The sequence below is a fragment of the Mugil cephalus genome, chromosome 12, assembly GCF_022458985.1.
Source record: "Mugil cephalus isolate CIBA_MC_2020 chromosome 12, CIBA_Mcephalus_1.1, whole genome shotgun sequence".
Taxonomy (NCBI): domain Eukaryota; kingdom Metazoa; phylum Chordata; class Actinopteri; order Mugiliformes; family Mugilidae; genus Mugil; species Mugil cephalus.
Genome location: NC_061781.1, coordinates 24,544,645 through 24,561,445, shown reverse-complemented (window position 1 = coordinate 24,561,445; position 16,801 = coordinate 24,544,645). Strand labels below are relative to the sequence as shown.

The 16,801-nt window shown below is 38.7% G+C and overlaps 1 protein-coding gene across 2 annotated transcripts in view; it reads right to left on the bottom strand.

The window, feature by feature from the left end:
- Positions 1-9,609, bottom strand: part of mlphb (melanophilin b) — a 38,264-nt gene extending 28,655 nt beyond the window's left edge. For both annotated transcript variants that reach the window (XM_047600162.1, XM_047600163.1), the window contains exons 1-2: positions 9,485-9,609; positions 5,395-5,565 (exon numbers count right to left, since the gene is read on the bottom strand). In XM_047600162.1, coding sequence (XP_047456118.1) covers positions 5,395-5,519 — 125 coding nt within the window. In that variant the 5' untranslated portion in view covers positions 5,520-5,565; positions 9,485-9,609. The remainder of the gene's footprint in view (positions 1-5,394; positions 5,566-9,484) is intronic.
- Positions 9,610-16,801: the final 7,192 nt, after the last annotated feature.

Genomic DNA, 16,801 nt, shown 5'->3' with positions numbered 1-16,801 from the left:
GGGCAGTTGTAGTGGAGTGACAATTACATTTACACAAAAGTGCAATGAAGTATCAAGTAGTTTTCTCCATAACACCAGAACTACAAATCACTTCATGAATAAGAGAAAAACTATTTTCACACCATTACCTCTCAATGAAGTGTAATTTATGTGAAACGGTGCTTATTTTATGATTTGTGATTTATGACTGTGAATCAGACTTTATGGAAGAATTTATTGTCGTCTAAATCCATAAACAATGGTCATTTCAAAATATTCACGTAGGTGTGATTCAAAGAGTCAAATTCTTGATAAATAACTCGATTGTAATAATAAAGTATTAAATGCACGAATGCAGATTTGGTCAACATATAAATCACAGCAGTGATTTATTTTCACTGCTGTTTCAGGAAGTGTATAGTGTTTATGTATGTACCTGACTGTTTTCTCTTTAATATTTATTCATTTTTTCCCTTTTCAACGTGTGTTGCTGCAGAGAGATTGGTGGTGTGTTTGAGGTAGTGGCCTCATTTACACAGTCATTCAAAATGTGTGTTTCAAATGCTATGAAAAAGAAGATAAAACAATAAGAGCATTAAAATAAATGATTGTTTAACTATTAAGTTCTACTCTAAAATGAAACCTTGCATCTTAATTGTGACCCTGTTCTCTCCTCTTCTGTCCTCATCATAAATGACTCGTATTCTGTGTTGTGGTTTAACCTGAGGTGTTTCACAAGGTTTGTTGTGTTGCCACAACTCAATAGTTTAGTTTCTTTCCACTGTGTTCGTACATTACCTCCAATGACTGAAGTATCAAAAGTATCGATGTTTTGATTTGAGAATCGATTTTAGAGCATAAAGACCTGGTATCGGACGTATCGACATGTGTCTAATGACAAACTGTTGCACCAGGTGAGACGGTTGTTTTCATGGAGTTGACCTCTTTCCCTTTGAACTCTACGCTTCAGAATAAAAACAGCTGATATAACTCTGTTCCATTTTCTGATGTGTAAGCTCTTTACCAATGACCATACTCCAGCGTGTCTCCAAAAGCTTCAGCCTCCCCTGTGACTGATTAAGAGCAGGTACTGCAGAGTTTTTCGCTTCGCTGGCGAAGCTGAAGAATCTGGGCGCAGCAGCCAGACATTCTCCGGGTTACGTCCTGTCTCCATTGCTGTGAGTGCAGGCCCATAGATGGTGATCTCCTTTCTGTGTCCGTCCGCACAAGTCAAGCCCTCGGAGTTTAGTCTCGGACGCTCTCACTCGCAGGTTTTCTTTTTTCAGTCTGTCTTTTATCTTAACGTAATAATCTAATATTCTCCTCAGGGCCACTCTGTTGTGTTAAATCTAGTTTCTGACAAGTTACAGTAAACACAATTGAAAGAAAGGGAAGTAAGAAGAAGAAGGAGGGATGACTGACGCGTGCGAGGTTCGTCCACACAGGGGAAGGATCTGTTACAGAAATGTAATGCAATAATGCTTTTCCTCACACTAATCATGTAACAGTGGAAAATGAGCATATAGCTCTAACATTATTCACTGTGTGCTGCAGCTTAACAAAATTAAATCTCCAAGTAAGACACAAACAGCTTTGAATGCCAGAAAAAAACAATATTCACATTCGTGTGGATAAAAACTTTTTTGTGTTCAAATTTATTTTTTTGTTCTCCACCAAATTTCGACAACTTCTTTGGTTAGTTAACAGCCAAATGTTATGATCTGAGAATGAACCCAAACTGTAAATGACCAGAAAACTACAATAAATACAACAGGTATTTTTTTTAATTTAAATGTTGGTTTTAGCTGCTTTAACTTCCCGAGACCCGGCGTCCTCATATGGGGACATGAAATTTTTGGTTTTATTGCAGCTTATTCTGCTTCATTTAAACCCGTTGTCCTCATTAGTGGATGCTCTAGTCTGCCATCTAGTGGTAGCAAAGAGTTAATACACTAGTCGGTGTAAAAACATGACATCAAATTCGTCAAATTCTATGGTTAAAATGTATTTATTTATTCTTATTAACGCTTCTAGTTTGATACAAATTTTAATCAAAATCAATGAGCTACGATGTCGCTAATTAGCAAATACTCGCAATTCTGTCTTTACTCAGCCATGTTCAGGTATTAAAATAAACTGTTTTATATTTTGTCACACACTGATGACTTTATTACGATATAAATAATAAAATATTCCCAGTGTCCACATATGTCCACATTTTCAAAAACTACTACTTCCTCTTCTAAGATGATGCTTTTAGGTCCTACTGATTCTAAATACTTTGGAGAAATTATTATTTTTTTAATTAGCCTTTTTTTTTTAAGCATAGCTTTAAAAATAAAATCACTGACATATATATAAATTACCACAGAACATTATCATGACCAACATGTTGGTTAAGCAATTTTCCATCTAAGGACTTTCTTTTTGTGCATTATTCTTTCCAATTCTCACCTACTTTTGTTATGAAAAGAAAGATTAGTTTTGCTCTAAGGTCTGGATTTACTTGTTGTTTTTTTAAAGAAGGATCACATGTGAAGAGGCGCAGGAATCTTTTGATCTACGTCCAAGATTTTAGCTTCTGCACAGGCTACCGGAACATTCGCTTCATGTGACATTGTGTGGGGGCATTGTGCGAAGGCCAAGTCAGCAAAAAAAACAAAAATTCCAAAATAAAATAAACAAAGTGTTACGTGTGGTGAATGAGGTGGCTTCTGCGTTTTCTGGTGGACTTGGGGAAAGCAAAAACACAAGAATCTAAATGCACATATTTCATCTTGTGACTCAACGAACGTGGTTGTACAAGACTTAGGCGTGGACAGCTTTATATGAAAACCACATGAAGATCTGTACCTATTTTTAGACCGCGAAGGCCTCGGATGGAAACAACCGTTGCCTGAGCAGCAGACAATAGCTCATTTGAACGAAAAACAAATAGAAGAAGAAGAACCTTGGCAAAGGCTTAAATGGCTCAAACTGAACAGACGGTGTTGTTCTGCAGTCCCTTTCTTTACATCTATTGCCATCTATCTGTCTGTTTAGGCAATTGGAAAGTTGAATGTTGAATGAAAGTTAGTGTGAATTGACTCTTTCTTGTCACACGGACACACAGAAAATTCAGATTCCTTCCAAAACTTAACTCAGAGTTAGGAAGTCCCTGGTAATCATTGCTTTCCAGGAGGAAGCAGGAGATACATTTATAAAAACAAGAAACTCTATACTTGAAATGAAACTTCCTGTCATGGATTTGTCATTGTAAGGGAGATTTGACCACAGTTTCAACTTTCCACCACACCAACAGTGACTTCAGCAAACTATGTCTACTAAGGAGATATAAATCCTGGGGTACACCCACACAATCCCATCAAGACACTTCATCAGGCAAAAAAAAAAAACATCATGGAATCACCTTTGTCTGATTTAACATGTGAACATACTTGTAACAATTTTTCTTTCTCAAATGGAAATCAAATGTTTTTATTCCCAATTTTGTTGCAGAATTTCCCAGAAATGTGTATCACATGCAGGGAGCTTTACTTTCACTCTTCTGCTCCATGGGGTTAAAGTCTAGAGACTGGGCCATGGTCCACTCCATGTTTTCAAGCTTCCCATCTTGTTTTTATCCTGAGGTAGTTCTGGTAGAGCTTTAACTTAAGTTCTGGGTCATTATGTTGCTGTAGGATAAAGATCTGACCAACTATACCAGAGGAAACTGCATGATGGTCTAAAACTTTTGACCATTTCATACGGGGGCAGTGGTGGAGACTTTGTCAAATGATTAATTTAAAACATAATAATTACATTTAGAAAACAAGCGACTGTCCATCACATGCGTCTGTAGCTAATTTTATCCATGTGTAACAAAGTTAAATTTGTTTCCAGTGTTTTGTGAATTGAACCCAATCTTGAAGTCACAGGACTTCATTTAAGTAAGGCTCTCTATTGGATCTTCTTGTTTGTCCTTTAGTCTTGCTCAGATTATCTTAGATATAAAAGTATAAGGCGTCGGTGTGCCACTGAGAAGTTTGTCAATTTAAAAAGAAGAAGAACAAATTCTTTAAAGCGTTGCAGCAGCTGCTCATCTGCTGCACATTGGTCATCCAAGTAGGGAGATTCCCTCTAAACCTCTTAAAGCTCTTCCTCATGCAGCCTGATATCTAAACCATCCATCAGTCACCGTTGCCAAGGAGACATGTGAGCAGTAGCTCAGTGAATAAGCAGCGAATGACTGAATTATCTGTTGCTGACGTAGAGCTAAATCAGCCTAGTTCTGCTCAGTGTCCTCACAGCGTGGAGTTTCTGCTCAACGTACGTCAAACAAAACTGGCCAATCGAACATTTAGCCTCAATAAAAAAAAATCTGTCGACGCAGGACTTGAGGATTGGTGTGATTCCAGGCTCGCAGTGAAATGTGAGCGCCCTGTCTTCATTTAAAAAAGTGCAGATGTTGCTACAATTCAGCAGGATTCACACTCTGTTCCTGTACGCAATGAAAACTGGAATTCATAAGCAAAGCATCCCCATGATTATTTATGCTGTCATAGTTGCATGTGTCAGTGGACACGCCAACCTACTGACCTACATTCTCTGGTACCACCACCTCAGCTGCAGAGCTGTAACTTCGTGCGCTCACTCTGCTAAACTCAGTTAAATCGTTTAAAATAATTCCTACGTGATCTAGGTCGGTAACAGAATTAGAGACTCGGCCTATTTAAAATAAAAGCACTACTGTAGCATGTCATAGTTTTCTTGTTTCATACATACCACACAGTAATAGAGATTATCGGAGCAGACTGAGCAGAGTGCACCAATCAGGCATAACATTATGACCACTGACAGGAGAAGTGACAATTCAGTGTTCTGTTGGGAAACTTTTGGACCTGGCATTCATTCATGTGGATGATGCTTAGACATGTAGCCCCCAACTAGACCAGACCAGACCAGACCAGACCAGACCAGACACCCCCCACCCCATAGCGTTGACACCCTTGATGAGAAAAAGAGAAAAGCATAAAATAGCCTCCTGTTGTAACACTCAATATAGGGTTTAAATAGTTTGAAAATCATTGCATTCCAATTTTTAGATAGATTTTCCACAGCTCTCTTTGAGAAAATCTTATTCTTTGAAAAAGGTGGTGAAACAAGTTTTTGTACACCGATCAGGCATAACATTATGACCACCTTCCTAATATTGTGTAGGTCTCCGTTGTGCCTTCAAAGCAGCAAGATTGTACAGTGTGTGCTTTGATAGAAAGTACTTATTTGTCTGTGGAACTTGGGGTTATTAGGAAAAGGTGATGAACACGCTGGCCAAAGAACATTCATTTACATTCAAGACCAGGTACAGACAATCTCTCTCTCTCTGACAGATCCAGATTACCGAATAAAGTGATATATGTAACATTTGAAACTTACCCAAGTCTGTCTTCCTCCTTCTTTCTCAGGTCAAAATCTCTCTGTACAACTTCCCACACATGCTTGGCCTCCTCATCTGTGAGCTTGGAAAGATCAAGCTTCTTGCCTTCAGTGGTGGCTGGCATGATTGTAGGCCTGGAAACTAGCTGGCTCCCTGTTGTTGGGCTACGGCTGGGTAACAGAAAAACAGGCAATAGAGTTTAGAGAGTAAATGAAGCAAAAAAAGACCATTAGACAATAAGAGATAAGCAAAATGTTAAAGTTAAACTGCAGTAAAAACTATAAAAATAATTGGGTTCTTTTAGAAGATACTGATCTTATGGAAGTTCAGTTGCTGAATTTCCCAAATAACATGTTAATCTGTGGGTTATTAATCATCGCGTGTCATTCACGGGCCTTGGAAATAGATTTCCTGAGAGAAGTTTGCCCATGAAGGTCCATCAAGCCAAACTTACCCGTAGACCGAGCAATGAATTTGACAAACAACTTTCTCAGCTATAAACTTTCACTGACTCACTGAGCTTGGTTTACAACACCCAATCAAATGTTAACTGCCAAAAAAAAAGAAAATACCATGTTTATTTGCATTGCTGGTTTCTACTCACCGTATTTCATTCGGTTGCAAAAATGCCTCTGGCAAAGAAAGGGCCAGATTATAGTTATTTTCAAGAAAATATCTGTTTTGTTTATGCCTGCACGTGTAATGAAAATGACCTCTTCCTAATGTGGCTACACTAAGAGCTAGAGGACTACATCCAGCATCCTGAGTGCTGGATGTAGTCCTGCAAACTGAGGCCATCTCTTGAAATCATAGCTTTGACTCTTGAATGCTTTAGTCAAAGTGATGATGATGATGAAAAACTTTTGATTTACATGCAGGTGAGAAACATTAATAGGATTTAAGAGATAAGTAGATGGCAAGAAAAGAACAAACACTGCTCGAGTCGTGTACACACTGTGCGAACAAAGCAGAGAATTAATGGATTGGTCTAATGCAGAGAAAGGATTTTCCCATGAAGGATAAGGGCTAGGGTTGATCCAGGGCAAGGTGTAAGGTAAATACTGAGAGCTGACCGGGGAATGGGAAAATATCAGTATGAGAATCAGGGGACAAATGGGAGGAGAAGAGAAAGAAGTTAAAACAAGACAGAGCTACCTAGCCCTAACCCTAGACTTAACCCTAACCCTAGACTTAACCCTAACCCTAGACTTAAGCCTAACCCTAACCCTAGCACTAAGACAAGCTCATAGAAAACTCATTGGAGAGGCCCATAATGGGGTTTTTAACCACATGCAGGTAACATAGTGTGAATAGAACACTGTGGTTTTACTCATTTGAGGTTGAAGCTGATAACTCGTAAGCTTCTTGTCATTCATTTGATATTGTGTCCAACATTTACACTCTTTGAGCTGTGTTTGTTTTTTTGTTTTGTTTTGTTTTTTCAACCAATATCTGGAGCGAAAAGGTGACTCTTCAGCTGCTAAATGCCTTATGATTTTCACAAGCTAGCCACTAACCGTGTCAGCTGAAAACAATCTTTTCGCTGTGGTTGGAAAACAAAACAAACAAACAAACAAAATGTTTGAGAGCAGTGGCAATGAACCAAGACAATGAAGCTGGAGGTAAACTGAGCTGAAAGATGCACACGCGTTGTTGAACTGGTGCTGACCTCAAGCGTCACAATATATGGGCTTGTGGTTGACGCTCATTGCAGTTTTTGACGGGATTTGACACAGCATCTTGCTAGTTTGGACCCAGAGTCTGCGCAGTATGGTCCGAGAGTGCGGTCATGCAGAAAGCGCTGCAGGTGGCAGGTAATTCAGAAAATCGTAAAATAATAGAAACCAAAATTATTTTAGGTGTATTTTAGTGTGTTAGTTTGATCAAAGTCCCGCCCACTAAAATCGAGGAGGTGGAGCTTATGGACTATACTTCAGCCAGTCACTAGAGGGAGCTCTGCTTGCTGTGGCTTCACGTTTTAGGAGCAGTTCCACAATGTTTTTTTCTATACAGTCTTTGAACTAAACACATACAAGACATTTATAGACTTTAGCATCATACGTTTGAAGGGAAAGAAAAGTCACTTTGACTATGGCATGAACGTTGCGGTTGCCAAACCCACTGGTATGAATATTTTTGAAACTGCCGTGCTCCCAGATTCTCACCACAGCAGTAGAAAGTTTGTTCACATAACACAACAAACAAAAAAACACTGGTTGGAGTTGACGGAAAAGCTCCATAATCATGTACAAATGCACTGAGCTGAAAAGCATCTCAGAATTTGGATGGATCCAACGTTGTGGCTGATAAGCCACAGTTCCCGTCAGCCCACAATTGAAATGTGAGCTCACAGTGTGCACAGGCTCAGCAGTACTGGACAAACTTTAAAAATGTAGCCTGGTGTGAACAATCAGGATTTTCACAGAGCCTGCTGTTGTGGAATTCTAGGCCCAAAAAAAAATCCAATCAAACAAACGTGAACCGAACCTGTTGCTGATTGTGTAACAGTTTGGGGAAAAGCTTTCTTGCCAAACTTTGGACTCAAGACAACGGTGGTGAATGACACATCCTGCCTGAGTATTGTTGCTGCTCTTATGCTTCCTGCTGTGGCCACAGTTTGCAATCTCCTAATGACCAGCAGCTTTAGGATAATGCACCTTATCATAACACACAATTCATGTCTCATACTGGTTTTATGAACACCTCTGAGGTGTGGTGGAACATTTGATTGTGTATGTGCACCAGGTACAGTAAATCTCTGATGCAATCACGTCAACATGAAGCAGAACAAATAACTACAAGTGTTTGGAGTGTAATGAGTAACCCTACTATGTATTGGTGTTGTGTTCTGAGTGTAGCTGTAAGACCTATGTTTGATACAGACCATTTAATCCAATCTGCCACACATGCTGTTTTAGTTACTTTACACAAAGTAAAGTTTTTTTTTTGTTGTTTTTGGAATGTGGACTTGGATAAGGCGCTTAAGAACTTCCTGCCACATGCATCTGTCCTGTGATCTGGGAAGGATTGGCACAGTTCAACCATGTCACTTCTGTTAGATTTTAATCAAGTCTGGTAAATGGAGCCAGACCAAATATCTCACATGGTTGAGTTTCGTAATGCATTGGTTTCAGACGATGAGGTAACTCCACTGAGGACTCCACTGTCAGGACAGCTCCACACAACCAGTGCCAATGAACTGCATGTAAAGACTCAAAATCACTGAGGAGAAAAGGAATGCTCAGGATTGTCACACTATTGGCTTGTTTTGCACAGGATCTCTAAAAAAACAAACAAACAAACAAACAAAAAAAACCTACCAACAAAAAGAAACCTCAAATGAGTGGCCAGACTAATTTAATTTCTGTTCTGCAAGTGTGCATTAATGGCAAAAACAAGCCCAGTTAGAGAGAAAAACAAGTCCCATCTAAATGGTACAATGTTAGTAGAACAACGTACGGATCCAGCAAAATAAAGGACATTGCTTACGACTTTCCCACAGTTAAAATTTTGTATCATAGTATTCAACCAGTACACAGTGGCTCTAAATGTATTTGTTTAGTGGGTGTGAGAAACATGGTATCTTACTCTGTTGTATTAAGGGGACAAGACAACAAATAATCTGAAACATACCTTATAACGTCTTTTTTGTTTTTGTAAGAAATTAAATTGTGTAAAATGGAAATGGATATTCACTGCTGGTGCACAGCATTCCTTAGGTGCATATTTGCAGAACTTCTTGTGTTTGCAAAGGGAAGGTTTCATTTGATAAGAGGTGGCACTAATACAAGAAGCACACTTACTTCACAAAAAATACTTTATGTGCTCTTTCATGAAGATTTAGATGTGAAAACACTGGTGACTGTTCATAAGAGTAAAAAAAAAAGAAAAAAACAGACAAAATCTAATAGGCACTATTTTCATTTATTTATTTTTAGCAAAAAAATAAATAAATATGTGACATACTGCATGTCTCTAATAAGTTGGAATTTCCTGAGACATCAGTGTAGAGAGTCAAAGACAAATGACGTAGCATACATGTAATCTCAGAACAGAAACAACTGCTGCACAAACATGACATTGGCTTACCTTGGTGAGAAGCCTGCAGGCAGTGTTTCCTCCGAAGGCAGACCAGGCTGACTGCAGGGCAAACTAAGTAGCAGACAGCAATGCTAATCACATGTCTAGTTAACCGGGAGGAAGAAAACGCTGGGAGACAGCCTCCTCTCCGCCCTCCTTGACTTCAAAGAGTCAGACTATGAGCCTTGACCCACTCTGGCCTCCTTCACAGTATTATTCAAATACATTGGAGCTGCTGGTATGTTGGGAAAGTACCTAATTAATGGTAAATATGTTGCTGTGGAAGGAATACTTTGGTGCATGCCATTTTCTGGAAAGTGTAAATGCAGTGGTCATGAGGTTATGCAGAGGCCATTTGGGCATAAACCCCCTGTCACATGTCATGTGCACCATGTTATGAGAGAGTGCATAACTTAACAGGGGTCTCTGTGCTAATATTTGATATACTTAAATCAAGTTTTTCGTAAGAAAAACATTGGAATCTTCTAATGTGCAAAACCCTTTTAAATCCTCCATCCCTGTTTTTATTTGATGCAATGTTTTGTTTACAGGCCTCTTAAAGATAGAATATGATTATAAGACTTTTATGAGCACAGTGGGTGGGTCATCTTTCTGTCTCAGATAGGAATTTGATTATACAGATATACTCAAACATTTACACATGGACTTACAACTTAGATTGTATGTGTTTTGTTTGGCTGAGATCATTGCACTTCCTATAAAACTTTGTGAGTGCAAAGTTGGATGGAATTCGATTGGATGTGAAACAGTAAAGTCCAAAAAGATTCTGATGGAAATCTCAGAAACTGATCAGAGCAGATTTGAAAACAGCCGACTGAATGTAAGGATCTGCTCCCATGGTCTCCCTTATTCCTCTATGTTTTGTCACAGGGATGATTTGAACCATGTGACTGGTCCAGAAATCCAATTTACTTGTTTGCTCAACCAGATCCTGTCATCTTTAAGAAGACATGAACATACTATTTGAAAGTTGTTTTCCCTGAACTTTTAATGTTTATAACTTTATCACGTTTTGGTACATGACTCTAAAAATACATCACAGTAATTTAATTTCATACAGGCACAACAAGGCTAGACTGGTTTGTCCTACAGAAACAAAAGTATTTTGAACTACTGAAACATTGAGTATTTTGCCAAGTAGCAGTTATTAGTCGTCTATTTTCATACATACACACAAGGACTGGAATGTTCACACAGGTAATACTTAAAGTTTTTCTCTGCATCCCTGCTGTTGAATAAATAAAGGTATATCATATTGTATCGTATAGCAAAAGCACAGCAATGTGCCTTTAAAAACATCAAAGAAGACGGCTGCTATCAAAAAACACAGTCACATGGAAGAAAAGGTTTTCTCCATAATAAAAATGCCTAACTGAGACACTGAAAAGAATAGACGATGACACCTCAAATAGTTCATACAACTGTGAATAGTTTTACTTTAAAAGTAGTCTCTTTAGTTCAGTGCAATAAGGAAAAAGCTTTACTCATTTTTACATCAAAAGTCTATCGAAAGTATTTGTCTGTGGTAGGGGTTGAACGAGACGAGAAGTTTTAAGTCGACTAATATGAACGTTGAGTTGAGCTGCTGATAATGTCACTCATAAAAACACAGTACTAAATAATGCTTTGCAACAATGAAATCTATATTTTTTTAACCTGAATCCATGGAATAATCTTGCAATGAAAAGTTGTGGAGGCTTTTCTGCAGGTTTATTGAATTTATTCATATGCAGTTCTTACTCTCAGCTCTACCAAAATGTACTGTAGGTCTCTCGCATGGTGCATTTACTGACATCAAGGACAAAAAAACATGCTCTACAACCACAGCAACAATGTCAACTAAGAAAACACAACAGAAATGAACATGAACACATGAGCTTATCAATCCTGTGCACATATGTTTAGCCTATAAATCGGCACTGTCAATAGCATTTAATAGTACTTCACAGCATGTTGACATAGACAAGACATAGGCTAGTGCAGCCAGGATAAGTCTTTTCCGTGTATTACAGCTAAAGGTCTAATAACACTGATAATGAATTCACGAGCAATTTGTTGATGTGCAGCCTTGGTGAAGTTGTTAATTAACTACTGTCCAGAGGAGTTGGTCCTCTGCTAGCATTAGCGCATCACTTTTCAGATGAGTGTGCATTGCAGGAGTACATTTCTTGTATTTCAGGAGTGACATGTCACGGTAGTATATTTAGTGAAGTATGTCCCCCACACTTGAAGAACTCCTGCTAGTTTACTGCAACGACCCACTGGGCTCCTCACTTGTCTTCTGGGAGGCGTCCATGTTGACCAGTTACTAGTCAACATGTGAAGTCGACTAATCAACTTGTCAACTTGTCAGTGGAACCTTGAGCATTTAACGTATAACATGCTGTTGAATGTTATATGTTATATTTAATTTAACAGATGTGTTGAATCACTTGCACTCCGCAGTCTGACATATTTATACGACTTCTTCAGCCAAAATTGCAACAGATGTGTAGTACATTGCCTTTAGCTCCATATGCATTTGAACATTCTGCTATTTTAGCTGTTCATTCAAACATATTCAAGTTAAATAATGAATATGGGTTAAAAGTGGGTAAAAGAAAGAGGAAGATAGGATTTTCACATTCAAGAAAAGGTTTATGAATGTGAGCGTTTTAGTACATATACTACTATTTTTCGAGGAATCATAAGTGATTGGACACTTCTAAATAAAGCAAATCCACCAGAGAGACATTAGGAGTGTCCAAATACAAACTGACAAAATACTACATTACAAGGCTTGGAGCGTCCATAGAAGTAAACAGTATTGGGTTTGTCATTGTTTTATGATACTTTGCATGACTGATTCCTAAACAGCAACAGGAAAAGGAGCAGGAACCTCAAAGTCTTTGGATCCAACAGGGAGAGTCAGTTGCTGCATCTCCCAGCATATGTTAGCAGTGCATTCCTTTAATTTAACTTTGGATAACAACCAGTGTAAACAAGATGATCAACATGGTTCACATGTTTTACTCCACTCACAATATGAGATATTTGAGGCATCTTGAACCAGAATATCCTCCGTATGGACTTATATGCAAGCAGTGTCTTCAGTTTACAAAGAAACCATTCTCCATATTCACACATTTTCAGAATGTCTTTGTCTGAATGACTACAAGGTTGCATTTCACAGCAATGGATGTGTCACTTTGGGATAAAAAAACTGCTTGGAGTAATAGTTGCAGTTTATATCTCCACCTGTGTCTAGATTCATAATTTATGTGGTGAAGATTTTAGAGGAATTTAATGGAAGTGTTTTTTGGTAATATTGTAATGTCACAGTGATGTTGATCTTGGACCATTTGGACATAAAGTGTCATCAATTCATCATCTTATTCTTGGTTTCTGGTGTTTTATGAGATCACAGTGACTTTTGGCCACCACCAAATAAAAATCCATCCATCCTCGAGTCAAAACCAAAAACATACTGATGACATGAAGACATAAAAACAATTCTGTTTTGCTATGCCCTTTTTGTTACTTGGTGCCATATTTACCATGGAGTGATTCCAGCACTGCCCAAAGTTTTATGGCCGTGCAGACTTCGCACACTCTGGGAGCTGGGATCTGTGCCAACTTACCGGGTAGCTTGTTGTTCTGAGCTGAACTTGCATTAGCTGTCCAGGAGCAACATACAATTTCTAGCTAGCTGACGTTACCAGTGAACACAGAGCTAACATTAGCTAAGAAGGTGTAGGGAACAGTTAGCTGGTTAGCTACCTCGCTAGCTTGTTGTTAAGTAGCTTAGTTAATAACTAGCTAAGTTGCCTCATGTAGCAGTTGGGATTGCATCCAACCATTGCCAGGTTTCAACTTAACTGTTTTGCGTCTGAAATTGGCGGGTCGTGGGTCGAACAATTTGCTGCTTGCTCAATCTGTTCAGAGCTCATCAATGCCAAAACTGGTAGGCCATAAGATAGGCCATTAAAAAGTACAGTTTACTTAGAATTCATAATTAATGTAAAGACATGATACATGTTAAGTAATGCAAACTTGGTATGTTTGAGAAGAAACCACTGATTGGACTTAAAAACACAATAACAATAAGAAAGGACATGGAAAAGTTCAGTTTAATCAGAATGAACAAGTAATGCCACTGGGTTTACAGTGTATACCAAACAGCAGCAACCAACATCAGAAAACTTGGGAGACAGAACTAGGCAGACAGGGACATTTTAAGCAGAAAAATATTAGAGGCTGGTTGAGTAAGTGACTCACACAACCTTGAACAGAATGACTAAAGTTTTTCTACCAGGAGAAAGTAAACACCTTTGCAACCCCAGGTTCTCGGCTCCAAAAATGTCATGAATGTGTGGCTTTTTACCAAAGTAAAAGAAAAATGTCTCTTCTAAACTGAAAATCCTCCCGGGAGTCCCAGGTGTTTGTCAGCTGGATCCGTTCATACTCCAGGATTCGGTCCAGAAGAGCAGTCCAGAGGATACAAAGCCAGGCAGAGGGAACCGTTTTGGTGCCTTATTTTAAAAATGCACACATGAGAAATCTTAGTTGACAGGCAACAGGAACAAAACAACAATCAGACACGCAACATTAAAAAAGAAAAGGGTAAGAATAGGCTAAATAAACACACAGGTGTTGTGTGGGTAATTGGGAACAGGGGAAGGGGATGTATGAATCAGCAGAGTGGATAGGCTTGTTAATGGTGGATGAGGGGAGACTTGAATCTCCCACTGATTTTGTTCTGGCAGCTCAGCTTTTACATATAGGCACCGTACACAACCCTAGATTGTATACAAATATGGACAATTATTTTCCCAATGATACGGACAGAGCCATCTTGCAAGTTTCTTTCATGTAACGTCTGTGTCATCAATGCCCCACCCACACTTCCTAGTCAGTAGACTCACACGTTTTTATTTAATTAATTCTGTGTGGATTATTGAAGTACACACTGTACTTACTTTTTATATATTTTGTTCTGTCTCAACATGATGTCACAGTAGCTTAGTTGCACATTAAAGAAACACTCTTAAAAGAAAGATAAAATAAAATAAGATTTGAAGAAAATAAAATAAAAAGTAAATATTATCTAGTAAATATACAGTAAATTTACAGAATTAGCTTTAAACAAATTTACAAAAGTTGTTGGAAAAAGTGTCATCAGAAAAATTGCCACTTGAACGTGCATCAAAGTTATATTAACTACTTTAAATAACAGAAACGTCCTGGAAAAATAAAACCAAGTCCCATCCACTAACATGAAGGGGGTGGAGCTTATATCACCTATACCGCAGCCAGACACCAGGGGGGGTCTACCTGCTTCAGCTTCACTTTAGAGGAGCAATTCTGTCATCTATGTGCATGCAGTCTATGTAAACAGCAGCGTAAATACACTGTTTCTCATGAGATTGGAATAAAATATGTTTTACGTCTTCTCATGAACTGATTAACATGTATATCATCCCAGAACTGTCCTGATCATCTCATAAACACATATAACTGATGTGTATACTGTAAATTAAAAGCAGTGTCTGAAAACAAAATTACTCCAACTTTATGGACAGTGTGTGTTTAAGATGATATACAGAAAACCTAGTGACAGAACCACTGGGCAGTTCTCCTGTGCAGGAATGTTGATTATTCACAAATTTATGAAGTAAAAAACTATGGATTTTGTTTCACGATGAGCCTTGCCCTGTGAACAATTGTAAGGAATAAGCATAAATTAAGGAATTTTTGCTTTATTGTTCATTATGTTGTTCACGCATAAAGATGAATATTTTAAATGTCATCTAAAGCAAGAAGTCTTTTAATGCTCCACCCATGCTGTTCACACTGACAATCAGTTCAGCCACAGCCAACTGGAAACGAACAACGCTAAAGTCTGAGGACATCTGGTGGAGGGAAGGTGTCACCAAGCCTCTGTGCCACAGTATGATGGAGAAATAACAGCAGTAAATGACCTCCAACCCCTCTGAACTAAAAATAAATGAAACACTACAAAGAGCCACCCCTTCTTTAGAGTTTTTTCTCTACACACATAAAATTCACCATCCCTGTGTTAATTTTTTACAGTGTGTGCCTGTACAGAGTGCCTGGAATGTTTTTGGTTTTGTCATAAATGTCTGTGTCCAAAATCTGGCACGGGATGGTCTCTGGTCATTATTTACCAGAGGTATTGTTCAATTTCTGATGTGTTTATTGGATCCCAATTAAAAATGAACTTAAACAGTGGACCAGACCTGAGATGTCAGTTTAGTATCCAAAGGTCCTCTGTGTGTTTTCTAACGGGGATTACAGTGCCCGCAGTTTTATGGGAATCCCCGAATTTAAAACTGCTGGAAAGTTTCGTTTCACACATCCAGCTGGGCACTGCTGGCCCTAAGTGCATTCTTTTCTTATGTGAAAGCTGTTTGGACCAAGTGACGAAGGCGTTTTATATAGACAGCCCAAGCACTGCAGCAGCACGCAGGGATCTTTTACACATGCTCCGTACAACAGAGGAAAAACTCAATCTGCAGCTCTGCTGTATGAATCCTTCTGTGTCTTCCCTTCGTGTGTGAAGGTTTTTGCATGTTTGTGTCAACAACGATGGAAAAAGCTTTAGTTTAATTGGTCTATCCGCATTGGTTACGTTCATTCCAGGAGCCCTCGTAAGCTGTGTCTGTCTCCCCACGAATAAGCAGCATCAAAATGACCAGTAAGCGCAAAGCCCACAAAAACCATCTGAGCTCAGAAGCAAGAGTCAGATCTTGTCATGCAAGGCTGCTCTTTGACTGCTGTTTCCATTCATGTGTCACTGATGTGTTTTCTTTTTGAAACCATGACCACAAGTGTTTCCTAAACCTAATCCAGTAGATTTTTTTTCTGCCTGATCTTAAAGAACAGTTTAATTTTTGTTGACAGACGACTGAAAGATTATGTCATCATGCCAATCAGGGGCATCTACAGGCATTCACACAGGATTTATTTTGGTGTTAATTCAGAAGATTTGCTGCCTTAGCTACACTTGCAGTAACTTCTTTTATGTTTCTATTTCATGCTTCGATTTGTATTCATTCATGTATACATGTAGTGTTCAAGACACATGATCTTACAACAGACAGAACCACGAGAAATCCCACTCCCCCTAGGACCCCACTGGAAGAAGACCACCGATGTAGCAATGAGAGCACGACTCTGATCATGAGTACTGTGTACAGTGTTTGCATGTCATGCATCAAACCAAGAAATAACATTAACACACAACAATCTGTGCCAATATAAGATATGAAATATGCTTGACACTGAAACATCAGATACACAGAA